General features: G+C 35.9%; 1 protein-coding gene across 1 annotated transcript; it reads left to right on the top strand.

The window, feature by feature from the left end:
* The first annotated feature begins 3,639 nt into the window (after positions 1-3,639).
* On the top strand, positions 3,640-16,610 carry LOC121375147 (U2 small nuclear ribonucleoprotein A'-like). Its single transcript, XM_041502411.1, has 8 exons — positions 3,640-3,830; positions 6,158-6,198; positions 9,059-9,165; positions 9,763-9,888; positions 10,419-10,521; positions 11,124-11,285; positions 12,154-12,262; positions 15,468-16,610. The coding sequence occupies exons 1-8, from the start codon at positions 3,749-3,751 to the stop codon at positions 15,521-15,523; spliced, it is 786 nt and encodes a 261-aa protein (XP_041358345.1). The 5' UTR covers positions 3,640-3,748; the 3' UTR covers positions 15,524-16,610.
* The last annotated feature ends 1,159 nt before the right edge of the window (positions 16,611-17,769 follow it).

Below are 17,769 nucleotides of genomic sequence, written 5' to 3'. Positions count from 1 at the left end.
AAATCCCAGTCTGGTCCGGAGACAGTACGCGGGACCGAATCTTATGATGTGTATATTTCCACAGCGACCAAGACGGTATATTTTCTTACAAGCCTAGACTGGTCGACGCCTAGTTCGCTAGAGATACCATGGTCGCGCGGAGGTATTACGTAACCACTCTCCACATGGCCTCCACACCTGGTCTGGGTGTGTATTAGGATGGCAGAGCTAGCCCACACCACAATGGACATCGCCACAGGCAAAAAGATAAGAGCATGTTCCGTCACAATGATAATAAAAAAAATACTCCGAAATCAGATACTATGCCCTTAGTCCGTCCCACAAGGAACGATTTTTTTTCCATAATATGTAATTTATTACAAATTACAAAATGTATTTATTTCTGAGCCGATTATTTTGTAACCTGCACACCAAAAAAATGTGTAGGAGGATGGGACGGACTATAGTTAAGCAGTTCAACGCATGTGTGTGTTCGTGGGGGGGGGGGGGGGGGGGGGGGGGCAGTCAATGTATTATAAAAATATGCGTTCAAAATGCATGCGCGAACTGTCGTGCATCTCAGGTTAAATTCGTGAAATTAACCGAGGAGTTCCGAGTGATTTTATTCTTGCAAACGATGGTACACCCTCTCTTCTCACTAACCACTAGCAAGTCACCCACTGTCCTGGATATGAAATACACAAATCTACATTTCCCCCAATATTCAACCAGTAGAACTAATTTTAATCAGATTGCTAACAACACTGCGTAGTCTCCAATGGCCAGGTAATATTTCGTCTGTAAATAATAATTTAAATATTGACCAATCACACTTCGCCTTTTATAACGTTATTTGGGAGCATACAAATTCAAAAAATATCGGGCGAGTTTATTTTAGTGGCCGCAGTACAGCGAACCATACCACTACGTACGGGATGGGTTATCAGTCTTCAATTTTACATTACAAATTATTTATTTTATAAAATAAAACATGTTTTAAGGCATTCGTAATTCACACGAAACATGTCGTATACCCTCAGGATAATTCTGAATGTTTTCAAATTATTTTTAAATCACTGGCATGCTTCTGCAAGTAAGGTTTTGATTGGTGGACATGAGCTACAACTGGCTACTGTTAGATCCACATGTAATAGTGGAGCTAATTTTAAAGGGACACACCCTAGTTACGTTTATTTGTTAACCATTACGGCGTTGTTTTTCGCTATTAAACCCCATTTTTCACAAATAAAATTGCACTTTACTTACATTTTATTATTTAGAATACACATTTCCATTCACCTGAAGTGCTTTTTGGTAATCCTGATGTTTGTAAAACCACGAAATGCATTTTTTGCATTTTTTCACAAAACGTGTTGTCGAGAAAAACCGTTAAGCAAGCGAGGTCCAATCTATTTTTAATGTCACAGACGTTGGTATATCACGTGACCGTTATCATTTTGGTTCGGTTTGTTTTCTCGTGCACGGTTCGCGCAATCAACATCCGATTTGTTGTTGTTCATTTGTGAGATTTTTCTTCACAGTTCGTGAACATTTTCAGTAACAATAAAGTTCAGACAAGTAAGTGTCTCAATACAAAACGTTACAAACCCTTAAAACCAATAATTTTGCTAAGTCTTACGATATCTGGAGAGGGGATACAACCAGGACAGAACAGTTGGAACATGTCCAGGAGAGGTGAAACGAACGCACCCCAAGTCTGTGAAATTTGTCGTGACGTAGGCATTGTTGTGCTTCTACCGGTGACATCAGAATACTAACTTTCAAAATTATTTCAAGCAATTGGGACATGGGGATTCCCATGGTATTTATCGATATAAAACCTGCTTTTTCACTCCATTTGATAAAAACGTGATCTAAGTGTGTTACAGGTTTGTAGATTAACCAAATTATAATTTATTTTCGCTGGATGGAACTAGGGTGTGCGGCTTTAATTAGATTGTGGCACTAACTAAGAAAAAAAAATGTAATTTGATACTTTTTCTATTTTTAGATAATTTCAAACTGTGATATCTGACTATTTTTTATAGATAGCACACAACATAAAGGGTGTCCATCATAAACAATCTCTTTTGTGCATATTTTTGCAATAAATAAAATAAAATGAGTCTCCATATTTAAGCAATGCTCTTCTAAACTAAAAGCATGCTTGTGCTCAAAACGCACACCTCTTTTGTTCTTAAAACGCACTGTGGGTGTGCTTTTTAAGAACAGAGGTGTGCGTTTTATGAACATATTAAGCTGTTGTGATTCAGCTGTTAATTAGTATATACATTAACTTTAATTAACATAAAATGCTGATTGTTTATTTTACTAAATATTTTCAAGAGCCAGTGTTGTTATGAATATTTTATACTGTCTTTTAAATGAAGGTAAGGATACACTTTTTAAAATAGAATCTGAGATTGTATTCCATGTTTCAACACCGGAATATCTGAAGAAGTGTTTATACAATTCAGTGTTGGGTTTTGGCAATAGGCTACAAGATTATTATGCGCTGCTGATCTCAAGTTATATTTATTTGAGTCTGATGATGATATGAACTAATCACTTATATATACAGGTGTCAGATTGTTCAACGCCTTATATACTAATGTACCTGTATGGTATGTGCACCTATAATCAAAAGGTAACCACTGTAATTCCTTAAAGAGATCTGCTGAAGGAGTTAGCAGTGGTTTATCAAGGATTAGCCTAGCCGCTCTTTTTTGAAGCTTCATTAATATGTCAACGTATGTTTTATTGCAGCGATCCCATGCTACTGACCCATAACCAAATATGGGAAGAATATATGCATGAGCCTATAGAATAAAGATTTTGATTCTGGGGTGAGAAATTTGCTAATTCGTCCCAAAAGAGCCAGTTTAGATGAAACTTGTGAACAAATGACTTAATGTGATCAACTTGTGTGTTCCAGCTGAGGTTTTGATCAACACAATGAGCAGGTGATATAGGCCTAGGGTTATTATTGATACTTAGTTGCAACTGACTAGTTTGGCCCAAGTTTTGCTGTGTACCAATTAACATATATATAGCTTTAGATGGGTTTATAGATATATATTATCGATGCACCAAGAGCTTACGGCATCTAAGTTTGTTTGTAACGTAGCCTGTATTACAAACAAATGTCTGCCAGATGTTTGTAATGTCGAGTCATCTGCATGGGCCTATACACCGGTTGGTAAGGCGCCGTGATGTTGTCCCGGGGTTTTTGTTGATCTTGTCGTCTTGAAGGCGTCCGCCTCTTTAGTGTCACCAAGTGCCCAAGTAGTCCACCAGCAACAAGTATTTGGGATTGGGTTAGGGGAGGCCGGTATTCTTTTGTCCAGCTTCCCCTAGGTGCGTTGCAATATTGCCGTTAAAAAAGACACAATATTTAAATATGAGGATGGGAGGGGCAAAACGGCCCGTTTGGAGGACGAACCTACCCGGGACGAAACGACTTGAGCAGGGCGATTCTGAATAAAGGCGGAACGACCTGGGTTGAGTTCAGCCACACCGAGCAGAAAAACGTCCGCTAAACTGGTTTATGCGCTTCACGGTAAACCAAATGGCCACGTCGGGAACCAATCAAATAGTTCACGAACGTTAGCGAAACGTTTGCCGACTGAAATTGCCCTTGCGAACGAATTTATCCGACATTTACCGAATGCATTACCGGAAGTTAGAGAAGCGACATGTTTTCAACGAGCATGTGAATGTTTTGTTTCTTAATAAAGCACAGTATTAGTATATATTTCACACCTTAGCAATGGTGCGCCTTACAGCAGAATTAATTGATCAATGTGCACAGTATACAAACCCAATTCGTGACCGTGAACTGGATTTGAGAGGTAAGAAAACTGGCGTTCTTTACGTAGGCTACTCCGCCTACTGTGACATGACCGTCACATTGTAGCCTCTATAACGAAATTACAATAACATTTGCCATAATTTAGATTAACTGGCATGTTTTTCCTTAAAAATTGTGCGGTTACTAAAATTATAGGTAGGACTTAAATTTGGCACTGTCGCTTATAAAGAACATCATAAATACTTAAAATAGAGTTACTACAGTTAGGGTTAGTGACAGTGCCAAGGTAGTCCTCCTCCCTATCCCTAAAACTACCCAAACCATTGAAAGGGGGGTACGAGTCACTTGAACTCATGCCATACTCACAATAAGTAACAAAACAGTAAATGTCAAATCAGAAAAGACTGCACGATTTTCACTCCTCAGTTCTTGCCTGAATGAATATACTATATAGTATCCTGGCGTCATATGTTTTCGATATACGATAAGCGAAAATCTAAAATAAAATGAAAACAACACATTGTAAATGCTATAATACTTTACCTTGGTCAAGTCACATTAGTTAGTGATGAAAAACAGTGATAACCTCATATGAACACCAAGTTGTCCACCGGTAAACAAGGCTGGAAGTTGTACAGGTGATTCCGCCGTATTTTGACAAGTGTCTTATGTTTTCGATACTTTCATTGGCTGTCTATTTTTGTCCATATTATAGTAGTGTAGGGCCTACTTTGTGCAATAAGTTACCTCAAATTGTACTTTCGGTATTATAAATCGTAAAATATTTGTAACTTGCCAAAAATAATGAATAATTTTCAGAACAATAAACAGTTTTAAGTGACAACGTATTTACATAATGTTCATTTCACAGATGAATGTTTACTCCTCTTGTTCTATGTGACAAGGGCACCAAAATTCGGAGTGTTGCCTTTCTACTCTAACAGAGGTAGAGAATTTAAGGTGAACCCAATGATTGCATGATGGGTGGGTGCACTGAGCCCAGGACACAAAGCAGAGTGTGAGACCGTGTCTGAATTCCTCTGGCTGCATGCATTTGCAGCATAGGTCATTGGAATCCTCATGTTCTTCATCGGACCTTCATCGGATGTGTCAAGAGTCATTAGCAACATGTTGGTTTGCTTTTGGTCTACTGCTAACTCCTGATGTGCTTGGCATTTGTGAATCTGTAGTGTTGTTACTAGGTCTTGGTTTTGCTGGTTTTCTTTTAGGCAAGGGCTTTTTGTTTTGCTGCTGTTCTTGGTTCTTGGTGTTTTTGAATATTTTCTAAAATGTCATCTTCAGTGATGGCCTTCCCACCAACAACGGCACTGAGCACTTTTCTTTTCTTTGTTGGCCTTGCATTTCTTGTAATAACCTCTTCAGCACTTCTGAAGAATTCGTTGCATTTGCTGGGGCTAATATCAGTGGTGACCTTTCCAGATTCTTGTTGTCTTGCTATTTTGGTTGAAGAGAACACTGTTGCTGGGAGAAAATTTGATGGCTTCAGGACACTTCTATTAAAAGGGTATATATATGCCGGTCTTCCTGAAAGATGCTTGCAGATTGGCAGGTGTTACGGCAGAACAGTATGCTTTACAAGCAATCTCACACAGGGAATACCTGTCAATTCCTGAAGTTGCATGTTCCCGCAGATAGGTATGCTTCATTCCATTATAAATTGTTTCAAATGGGCCAAAACATGCAACATCCATGGGCTGAAGAACATGGGAAGGAATTATAGTAAACAGTATTTTTTGGGGGGGGGGGGGGGGGGGGGGGGGGGGGTATTTTTATTTCAACTGAAAAGGAAAACACAGACAAATGCAAACAAGACAAAAGTTTTACACCTTAATTGACAGTTATTCCAGTTCACAATTGTCACATTGTTACAAAAAATGAAAGCGAAATAAGATCCACGTGTGTGCACAATCGACCTGAGAAAAAATTCATATAGGCATCTTAGCCATGTATGATAATGAACATGTATGCATCTGCAGTACTTGTGTTAACTTAAGAAAACGTTTCTGAAACTGATCATGAAATGGGTCATGTGTTATATTCATAGTAATATTTTTAACATTTGCAGTGTGAAAACAAAAATAATACTGGTCACCTGTATAAATATATATGCATGTGTGTCTACCTTTTTTCTCATCTGTCACAATTTTGGCAAGTGGACTTTCTGCACTTTGTTTTGTATTATCTGGAACAAATAGCTCGATAATCAAATATATATGCATGTGTGTCTACCTTTTTTCTCATCTGTCACAATTTTGGCAAGTGGACTTTCTGCACTTTGTTTTGTATTATCTGGAACAAATAGCTCGATAATCATATTGTTATATAATTTTTTTATTTATTTTTTAGGCTATAGAATTCCAGTTATTGAAAATCTTGGTGCAACATTAGTAAGTATACATGTTTGTAAACAAACTGAAGTTCTTGCGTCATATTTTGTGTTTATACATGTAACTCTCTTTTTCACATATAGGTATATGTGTATATATATATATGGTAGGGCTAAATAACTTTCAAGCTAATGAGAACAGATATTTGTTCTATTGAATTTAATTAATGATATTGAAATTAATGAGAGACAAATTGAATACAATGTTTAGTTTTCTAATAATTATGTTTTTCATCATTACAGAAATTAGCGTACATGTTATGTAAAAAGATGTATAATACTTTACGCATGTAGCTGTACAAATCATCAGATACTAATAATTGATACTAATAGCTTTAGACCTTGCTTTTTAGGGTGCGCGGGTGAAATAGAGCTCGTACAATGCACATAATTTCAGTCTGACGAGTGTGAAAGACGGTGCACATTACACTGAACAAACGGCGCATGTAAAATAGATGGGTATATTTATTTCCACTGTTTACAAAAACCCAACAGTTTTCATAGCTCATTTAGCTGATAGGAAGGTCCTTTTATTAAAACAACAAAAATTGAAATCAAGGCAGTGACTTCCATGCTGTCGTTAAACTAGTATTTCTCTTTGTTGAACAAATCTGTAAATATTGGTTTAATAGACATACCATTCAGAATCCGCTGCCTATTTTATTTATTTTGATGATGATGATGATAACTAGTTTAACGTGCCCATATACCACTCGGGTTTCGAACACGCCCATCCCGAGTTCGACCTCCGATAAGATCGGTGGCCTGGCGATGAAAATGGGCAGAATTTTGAAGAATTTTAAAGAGAAAAAAGAAAAAGGTTACAAGTCAAAAAGAAAAAAGAATTGACTGCTCGGCCGAATATTTATATAATTTGGAGCATTTTAGAAGGACAGTCCAAAATTAAATAAGAGAAAGAAGAGAGGATCAGACTATTTAATAATATTACAAAAAAGAAGTAATTTCGACATAAAATTTTGAACGCAGATCTAAACGTTTAATGTCCGATCGATATGTCCACGCGAGTGGCCTCGTTAAGGCCGTTTGGGTGCACAGCTTAAAGGGACGAGATGGGTTGCATCCCGTCAAGAAAACCCCTAGATTGACAGTCGATAGACGTTGAAGGTGTAGTGCTGTGCTGAAATACAGATCTTGAGAAGCCGGATCCGTCTGAACGAGTAGAGTATCAGACTAGGGTATAGTCCAGTCGTCATGGGTTGGTATAGTGGTGCGGACGGGCCCGACTCCGGAGGATACGAGATGGTATCACTATAAAACAATGTAAAGTCTAGAAAAAGAGTAGTAGGGGCCGACCCCGCTTCCTATTTCTTCTTAGAGTGGGGCAGTCAATCTTCCAGTGCTGCTTGGACATGTAGAGACTAAATGCGAACAACCGTGGCATTGTGCAGAATGGCCGTCATACGAGTCACGAAAAAACAAGTCAACATAGTCAGATGGAGAAAAACGCGGAGGCGAAGAATCTCGCTGAAAAAGAATCCAACCTGGTGGTGCAGACTGTTGAAACGAGAAGCGTTCCAGCGTTCAATCAGTTCCAATGGCCGCATACATCCCAGTAGAAAACTTCATTTCGCTGACAAAAACAACGAAATGAAGGACCCCCAAGTCGAGCACACGAAAGCATGTGCAGTGTGCACAAGCAAAACAAACACGTCTTACCGCGTGGAGCTCCAGACTGGGAATCTATTTATTTTGGAGAGTAATTTTCCACTCGCCTATAATTTTCAAAAAACATTGACTAGCTTCATTCTTAAATTCTTCTTGTACCTGTTTACTTTTTATATTGTACACACACAGATTGTTCTTTTTTAACCCATGTTTCAGGGTTGGAATTTAGCAGTCGCCCGTGTCAACCTTTATTGGCTAAGGGCTACTAAGAATTTTACAAAGGTAGTCCGTTGGGTGACCATTGATTTTAGGGTCTGGTGAGTATGGTACCAGTTGAAAAAGAAACACACTGAAACTGGAACGAATGTGACAAAACACACTACAGATCTGGCAGCAGAAGACCTAAAAGATGTTCTATATTTTTACAGTGCCAAAGTAATGAATAAAGATAACATTCATATAAAAACATATTAATTTATTAAGTTTTAAACCCATAACATTTTGTTGGAGGTAAAAGATCAGTGTAAATTAAAACAAAAATTATATTCAAATTTGGGAAAATGGTGGAGGATTCCATGGATCTTTATCTAGTGCCACGTCTATAGGAGAACAGCCACTCCTGAGAAAATCATTTACTGGGGATATCATCCCTCTTGCATCATCCCAAAGTTTATTCCATCCCTCGTGCATCGCTTCAAAGAGGACTGCCACTCCCAGACTAGTTTACTAAAGCACGCTCAGTTCTACTTTTAGTCTCTTTGTACTACATTATCTTTTACTTCAGAGACAATGCAAGTTCAACAGCATACCTTGGCTGTTCTAGCGTTTTGTCTTCGCCCCGTATTTAAAATGAGATTTAATATGTATAATTTAATGATACTTTGTAAAGTAACATTTTTATTTATACTGGATTTCTTTTTTAAACTTTATTTTAATTTTTGAGTTGGTAATGGTTTAAAACTTAACATGTTTTATATGAATTTTAACTTCAGTCACTTTGAAGTTAAATGCCAATTCATTGGTGTTCTTTTGATGCAAACTGACTATATATGGCGAGCACAAAAAACATTCTAGTTTTGATTTTGGCTGTGCAGTAAAATTTCAATGTGATAATTGGAGGGCTAGTTGAATTTGAGAAGGCCTGGTAAGATTTTTCTTCAACTGGCCCTGCTGGCGACCATGCATGGTTTTTCATGTTAATTTTCAACCCTGGTGTTTTTGTCTTCCCATTGCAGGATCAGTTTGATACAATTGACTTCTCAGACAATGATGTCAGGAAATTAGATGGGTTTCCTCTTCTTAAGAGATTGAAATCATTACTTTTCAACAATAACAGAGTAGTGTAAGTATTGATGTGTGCATCATCAAACCACACAATCAATTTGTCTTTGTACCCCCAAGAATATCACTACCTTACTGTAATTGTACTACAGATCCATTTTGTTTTTAATCATAATACAGAATATTATTCTTAGTAATTTTGCCTTGAATGATGGATTATGAGTGAGTTATTGCTGCAGAAATACAATGTTACGTCATTCAAACAGTTTAACACTTTGTTCGGGATGTAGCCCAGTGGTAAAGCGTTCGCTTGATGCGCAGTCAGTCTGGGATTGATCCCTGTTGGTGGGCCCATTGGGCTATTTCTCACTCCAGCCAGTGCACCATGACTGATATATCAAAGGCTGTGATATATATATATATCAAAGGCTGTGATATATATATATATATATCAAAGGCTGTGATATATATATATATAAAAGATCCCTTGCTGCTAATCGAAAAGAGTAGTCTATGAAGTGGCGACAGCGGGTTTCCTCTCATTTAGAACTTTGTTAATTGCCTTATTGCTATATCTTCCTGTCACTGCCTCACTGCAAACAAAAACGGTATATAGGGTAATCTTTATTTCGATGTATTTTTTTCTTATACATTTTAGTCGTATTGGTGATGCTTTAGAAGAAAGCCTGCCAAATTTGGAGTCTCTGATCCTGACAAACAATGGCATGCAAGAACTTGGGGATCTCGATCCACTGGGCACTGTGCAGTCTCTTCGACATTTAAGGTACTGTCTAACATTCCTGGGTTTTAGTAAGCTGTCCATGAATTTTCATTTGCTGTAACCAGTATTGGATAGTATTTTTCAGAAAATTATTTTAGCTTGTTTTTTAATGTATATATATATATATATATTGTATGAAAAACGAAAAGCAAGGTATGTTGATAGGAGGCTGCTAATTTAGTAGGATTCCGTACTTTTGCAAATAGGTCGAAAGCATTTAAGATTATAAGATGGACTCCCAAAATACCTAAATTACATCATTTCTATTATTTCGACAATTCTTTCAAAACAAGCAAATCTGCAAATTCAGTGCCTGGATAGTCAATCTGGTTCCAGTGAAACAATTTTTTTCTTGTGACAGTGGTCCTGCTCTAATTTGAAAAGACTAGCCCATGAACAGGTTTCCTCTCAATATATGTGTGGTCCTTAACCATGTGTGACGCCAAATAACCTTAAATAAAATGTGTTGAGTGTCGTTAAATAAAAACATTTCATTCCTTCCTTCTTAATTACAAGTGAATTTGTTTTTTCAGTTTGTTACGTAATCCAGTGACGGCCAAAAAGCACTACAGGTTATATGTTATTCACAAGTGTCCATTTCTCAGAGTTTTAGATTTCCAGCGGATCAAACAGAAGGTTTGTATGTGGCTAACATTACCAACTAAACAAATCTTTTGCAAATGGTGGTAGAGTACATGGCTGAGGTGCAGCAGGTCATAGGATCAAGTCACACTAATGTTTTTTTCCAGTTCCAACCAATGCTCCATGTCTAGTAAATGAAATGTACTGTTCTGTTTATTGGAAAATTCACATAAAAATAACTTGCTGCATTTCAGTGGGAGTAGCTTGCATAGTGGTAGCAGATTTCGCCTTTCTCTTAAGCAAATGTTGAAATAAACCATATATTAAACAACAAGTAGTCATTGTTTAAAATGTTTCATTTCAAGTTATATTAATGTAATAGGCAGAAGTTATATTTTCATTTTATGAACATCATGAGTTAAAAAAAACTAAAACTTTTAAGTGATTTTCTCAGTGATTAAGAAAATCAGAAACTGTATTTATTGAATATAACTGTACTGTAGACAGTTCACCTCTTAACCTAAATGTACTACTCATTAGATTTATCTTATTATAATATTACTGTAATTTACATATTTCTTGTCCATTTTTTGAAAATCTACAGTATATTTATTAGGGACATTAATTATAAATCAAATTGTTTAATGTTTTGCTAGGAGCGAGAGGCAGCTGCAAAGTCATTTAAGGGTAAAAAAGGTCAACAGCTGGCTCAGGATATTGGAAAGAAGAGCAAGACATTTGTTCCAGGAGAAAATTTACCTGTGAAAAGACCGGCCGCACCCACTGGTCCATCAAGAGAGGACATCGAATCCATTAAGGTAGCTTTCTGTGAAACGTCTTTAAGTTGATATTATATGTGGCACTGTGTTCTCTACATTGATTTGATTTTATTTTTATTGTCATCAAATATAAATGATGTCACAAGCACTTTTACAGCCATTATTTCTCGCTCCAGCCAGACTGGTACATCAAAGGCCGTGGTATGTGCTATCCTGTCTGTGGGATGGTGCATATAAAAGATCCCTTGCTGCAAATCGAAAAGAGTAGCCCATGAAGTGGCAACAGCGGGATTCCTCCATAAATATCTGTGTGGTCCTTAACCATATGTCTGACGCCATATAACCATAAATAAAATGGGTTGAGTGCATCGTTAAACCATTTCCTTCCTTTTACGGCCATTTGAATAAACTGATAATAAATGGATAGACCTGTATCAGTTACATCTATATTTCTTAATAGATAATAGGCACCAATTTGTTTTCATTCTTACAATTATGCACCTTACAGTACTCCGTAAAAATAGCTGCTTACTTTAAAAAAAAAAATAACCCAGCTTCCTTTCAAAAGTAATAAACATATTTAGATTATTTGATTCCAGTATTATGTGTAATTTGTATTTTAAAAGGCAAAAGCTTTGCCAGTTAAATAACAGGGAACATTTTGTTTTCAAAATTTTGATTAGCAACTACTGTTTAATGTTTCAAACTTGTATAGCAATGTCTGAAACATGCATAGCGAATCGCAAAGTAATTCTGATAAACATATTTGACATCAGGTTTTATTTATTTACCTCACCAAGACAGACAACATGAAATGTTTTTGAAAATAGAACTATAAAGACTAAGTTTTATTGGGTAATTAAGTTTGAGACTGAGGTCAGTATTAATTATTTTGTGTTGTTTCCAGAAAGCGATAGCAAATGCAAAGACTCTTGAAGAAGTGGAGAGACTGAACATGATGTTGAAGACTGGACAAGTACCTGGAAGTGCTGCAGCGTCTGCTAAGAAGACAAAAGGTATATTCCAAGGATGGGAATCTTTCATGGGTTTTGTCTTCATTTGGTGTGGGCGGAGGGCTATTTTTTTCTTTTTTAATTCTCCAGTCGTTCATTTGTTGAAGTCACAAAAAAATATATATACATCAGACTTTTCATGTAAAATTTTCAACAGAATTAAAAACTCATAAATAAGATTATTTTAAAGTTCATATGGGAATCCATTGCCTTTTGACTGAGTGATGATCAAAGAACTAATTTAACATAGCAATACATTTTGTGTCATAAGTGTATAAGGTAGGAATCAGAGGGGTCAACTACCCGGCCCCCATGCTGGAGCAAATGTTCACATTTGTGCAAAATAAATGGTGCATGTGAAATGAGCTGGCCTGAAACCTTTTTGTCATATTTTCATCTTCTACTTACAGTAAAAATGAGTAGTGATTGTTTGGGAACACTATATAACTGACCGGCCTCGGTGGTGTCGTGGCAGGCCATCGGTCTACAGGCTGGTAGGTACTGAGTTCGGATCCCAGTCGAGGCATGGGATTTTTAATCCAGATACCGACTCCAAACCCTGAGTGAGTGCTCCGCAAGGCTCAATGGGTAGGTGTAAACCACTTGCACCGACCAGTGATCCATAACTGGTTCAACAAAGGCCATGGTTTGTGCTATCCTGCCTGTGGGAAGCGCAAATAAAAGATCCCTTGCTGCCAATCGGAAGAGTAGCCCATGTAGTGGCGACAGCGGGTTTCCTCTCAAAATCTGTGTGGTCCTTAACCATATGTCTGACGCCATATAACCGTAAATAAAATGTGTTGAGTGCGTCGTTAAATAAAACACTTCTTTCTTTCACTATAACTATTTAGTAGATGTTATCCAGATTCTCGCATTGTTGGTTAATTGGGGCAAAAATCATCCTGATACACACCCAAAAAAGGAAGACAGAAATGTGTTGTGTTAACATGCACATGATGCTTCTACAGTTATTTTCACAGATCTCATGATTTATTTCATTTAAAATAAAAACTTCTTCTTTTTTTAATGTTTGGACATTTTTTTCTTTGGTGAGTTTTTTAAAACTTATTTCCATAATACTTTGTTTAGTGCATGTGTAGTTATTGAATTAACTAAATAATCACAATGGGCAGAATTTATGAAGCTTGTTTTTCTTAAATGCAGGTGTTTAACTACTGGATTAATTTTTAACAAAAACTACGTTCAGTGGGTACAAGTTTATAATTTTTACTCACATATATTCACTTAAATGTTTTATAAATACATAAAATAAAGTTCATATTGAAATCGATAAATATTATTTTCGTTGGTTTTTCTCATTTTTATGATATTTGAGATCAGTTAATATTGATTAAAATTAGGCAAAAAATCGAACAAGGTTGAGTTTACTTACGGGTATTTGTGGCCAGCTCTCCAGTATTTATGTCCATTATTCCCAATAACAGTGGTTTTCTCACCAGATTTGAAAAAAACACAAAAAACCCCCAGCTACAATTCATATCCTAATATTTGATGATTTTCGTTGTTGGGAAAATAATAAAATTTATTATCAAATTAGCTGTCACAATCAGCTGTCGATCCCTGAAAATGATCACGACGTACTGCCATTGTTGTTATGAAATCTGTTTGCTCTGTTATACATCCGTTTCTAAAACAGGCTTTGTAAATTCGGCCCAATAGGTTTAGTTATAATTATGAGCTTTAATTATCTCCCTTAGCCAGTTTTTATTTTTAACCTCAATATTGAATTTTGAAGTTATGGTAGGTTTCTTTGTGTGTCATTGAATTACTGATATTAATTTGACTGAATACAAGCACATGTTTAGAAAAGCAAGACATTAATATATTACCCCAGTTTACAAGCAAACAATATTGCTTAATGTAAAATGTTTGTTTACTACTGACCAAAAGATATACTAAACAGGGTTTTTAGTACAATAAAGTTGGGAATTTACCAAACATGTTGCTTTGTTTCAGATTCTGGTTGCAGTCTGTCTGTGAATGGAATACTGAAGGAGAACTTCTACTTCTATTTTCACATTTCTGTCAAATTCCTCCTTGAGAAGTGTTCCATTTTTCTTTCAGGCTGAAAAGTCCTCCTTTATTAACTTGTCAACAGTCTATTTATGCAGTACAGATGTCTGACATTTTACTGTTATCTTTAAGATAGGGCACTCGTATTGTTACTTGGAGACATACCTAGGAGTTTTTTTTAAGAATTGCTTGGGAGGTTTTGGGCATTTTGTAGGTTGAGCTATAGATTTTCCCAAATATACATAGATTTACACATACAAATGCATATAATAAAGTGATTTATCTTATAACTTACCCATGATATCCATGTCTTAAACCCATGTGATAATTTAGTGTATTAACCCGGTTAATAATGGTATGCAAATTTGCAAGGTCTTTAGGTAATGTATTGGTGTGAATGGGTCATTTGTTTACAAGCCAACAAGACCTGTATACCCGAGCGTAACGTTTTCAAAGATTTAGTAAAAATGTGTGACGTTATATTATCAATGGAGGTGACTTTAGTACTGTGATTTACTAAATATTTGAGTAAAATTTATTTTAGAAGTGTTATAGGATAAATAGAATTCACTACTCGTGTTTTTTAATATGTAAAATATCAACTTCATCTAGTTAATCGGTATTTGTCGAGGCTCTGCCGAGACAAATACCGATTAACATAGACTTGGTTGATATTTTCCATATTAAAAAATACTTGTGACGAATCATCTATGAGTAATGTAAGGCATTCTCATTTATCAATAAATATCTTGCACGAGCCACTTGTTGGTAGTAGTAATTTGTTTTATGAATCATAAGTAATAAAAAACTAAAAAAATATTTTTACTATTTCCATGGGGACACTCGTTGAGTTTGCATTCTTGAATTAACAAATCAAATGTCATAAAATATTATAATTAATTTTGTTGTCTTTCATGGTTTGTTTGCTTGGGAGGGTTTTTTGGGGGGAGGGGTGTAGAATTATAGTGCAGATACATGGATTCTCTTAACATATTTGAAGAAAAAAGAAAGGAAAAAGTCAAAAGTCCACAATGTTTATAATGCAGAATGTTACTTAAGGATAATTAAATTCTCTCTTGCTTAAAAAAAAATATTTTATTTTATTTTTAAAAATTATGTTTTGTGATGCCAATTGCACGCCTCAATTCATTGTTGATGTGCTGTGTATTTTCAGTTGAGAAGGAGCCAGAAGTAGAGGAGGAGGAGGAGGAAGAAGAGATGGAACCATGATTTGTCCGTGGTCAAATCTGAGATCATCATCGTCATCTGTATATAGATATATCATTTAAAATTTCATGTCAACTTTGTTTCAGAGTCAAGCAAGCATTACAGTCATACATCTGCAATACTGGATCAAGCTGTTATGGCCATTTGACTTGGGGGGGGGAGCTTTGAAGTAGTGGACTACTATTCATGTAGTTTTTAAAATCTTTCTCCTGGTACAGTTATCTCCCTTGTTCTTTCTGACGTATCTCCCAATGTTTGTTATCTTTTATTCCAACCAGTGGTCCACAACTGGAATGTTAATTGCTTTAATTGTTATAGAAGGGTTCTGGTACAATTTGTTACCATGGGGAAAATGGTGGAATTTCAGAAATCTAATCTCTAAGTCTGGAAAAAGTCCTGAAATTCTGCCTTTCTATGAAGATGTAATGTGAGGGAGGGGGTGTCTTGAATTTTGTATTCCTTAAAAATAAATTATTTCTCTCATAAATTTGATTAAGAATGAGTTTTAATGTTACATATATCTACTAGTCTTAGGACCACTTAATGTACAGTTTCTAAATATTAGTCAAAACTTAAATACCTGCATGAAGCATCGATCGGAGTTGTCAAGTTGGAAATTTTTAAAAGAAAATTATTGCCGGAATATTACCTCGTTGGAATTATCACAGAGATGAATAGTCCTAAAATAATACCTTTAATAATTTCTAAAAGCTACTTTTCCCCCAAGTCGAATGGTTCCTCATGTTAGTATTTGTATCAGGTAGTTGCTGATAAGAACATTTGTTATGAGAAGCATTTAAAAAAAAAAAAGGTTAATCATGTCTCGAAATATTCATGTTGAACTGCACAATATTGGCTGTAATTCTGTTTCATGTACTATGATGGTGCTAGCATTAACAGAATAAATTTGATTCATGTATTTCCGCTATAGATCAGATATATAGCTGATAAGCACAGACGACTTTTACTGCATATGCAAATATCAGTTTTGTAAACATTGCTAAACATTGGTACAGGAAAACCCAGCGACATGTTTATAATAAAACTGATGGAAATTGTTGATGTTGGCAATAAAAGGTTGAGAAGCTTAGTTGTAGTTTTCTTGTTTTTAAAGTTCCAGGTTTGTTAGTTTGGAAACAGCAGGACAGAATGTAGCTCAAGGGTAGAATGTTTGTTCAAGGATCAAAAAGAACACATGGTTGTCAATATCTATCTCTCTCTCGCACACCTGCTAATAACATGGAAACCAGTCATTTAGGTAGTAACGGAGAGAAATATTGAACATGAAGCTTCTTCATAGCAAAAGGTATTGTTAGACCACTGACTGACGTGTATAAAACTCCAGGAAGTCTTTGAATGTTTTGTTAGAAACTGGTCATTCTATTTGTTTCCATGGTAACAGAAAAAATGTCAAATGAAAACTGCCTCGTAGCAAACTGAGTTTTGTTCAGGAAACATTTCCTGACTGCTCATTTTCAAATCGCATTGTGTTGCAGGAGGATAAAAAATTGTGCTGTGTTCCACATTTCTTGCACTCTAATCTCCATATTGATACTTCGTCACAACATCGTAACATCAATGCATTTTCACAGAATTTGTATTGAAATTTATTTTTCATTGCTTTAGTTGAAACGGTTTCTTATTACTAAGACAGCTGCAGTGTGAACGGTTAAAGCTAGATAAATTGATATAAAATTGCTAGGTGTGAAGATAGTAATGGGATTAATATTCTGTTCACTATATGTATTCTGGATTTTTTTACCACTGCCGCCATGATTTATATTTAGCAATTTGTTCTGTTTGAGAGAAATTGCACAAAAAAGTCCTTTGCTGCCAAATGAAAAGCAATAATAAATCCTAAGTACAGCTATGTCAACTAAATGACGAGGCATCATTAAACATGCAATTCTTTTAACATCCAAATTGTTGGGGGATAGAATAATCAATTGCAACAACCCATCTGAAAAAAATCTGGGTCTTTTTTTAGTTAAGTGACTGTTGAAAAGTAACAGTACCACTGAGGTACATGATGGGCCTGTCAAAAGCAGGTTGTAGTGACCTAGTAATGGTACGCAACACACCTTCATCCACATTTGTACTTTCATGCGAAGTTTGATGATCCTAGATGAGTTATTCATTTATTTTGTTCAATGACACCACTAGAGCATATTGATATATTCATCATCTGCTATTGGATGTTGAACATTTGGAAATTTTGACACGTAGTCTTGGAGAAAAAATCCACTACA

The sequence above is a fragment of the Gigantopelta aegis genome, chromosome 6, assembly GCF_016097555.1.
Source record: "Gigantopelta aegis isolate Gae_Host chromosome 6, Gae_host_genome, whole genome shotgun sequence".
Lineage (NCBI taxonomy): Eukaryota > Metazoa > Mollusca > Gastropoda > Neomphalida > Peltospiridae > Gigantopelta > Gigantopelta aegis.
Note: the sequence above shows the minus strand (reverse complement) of the source record. Positions and strands in the feature narration are given on the sequence as shown.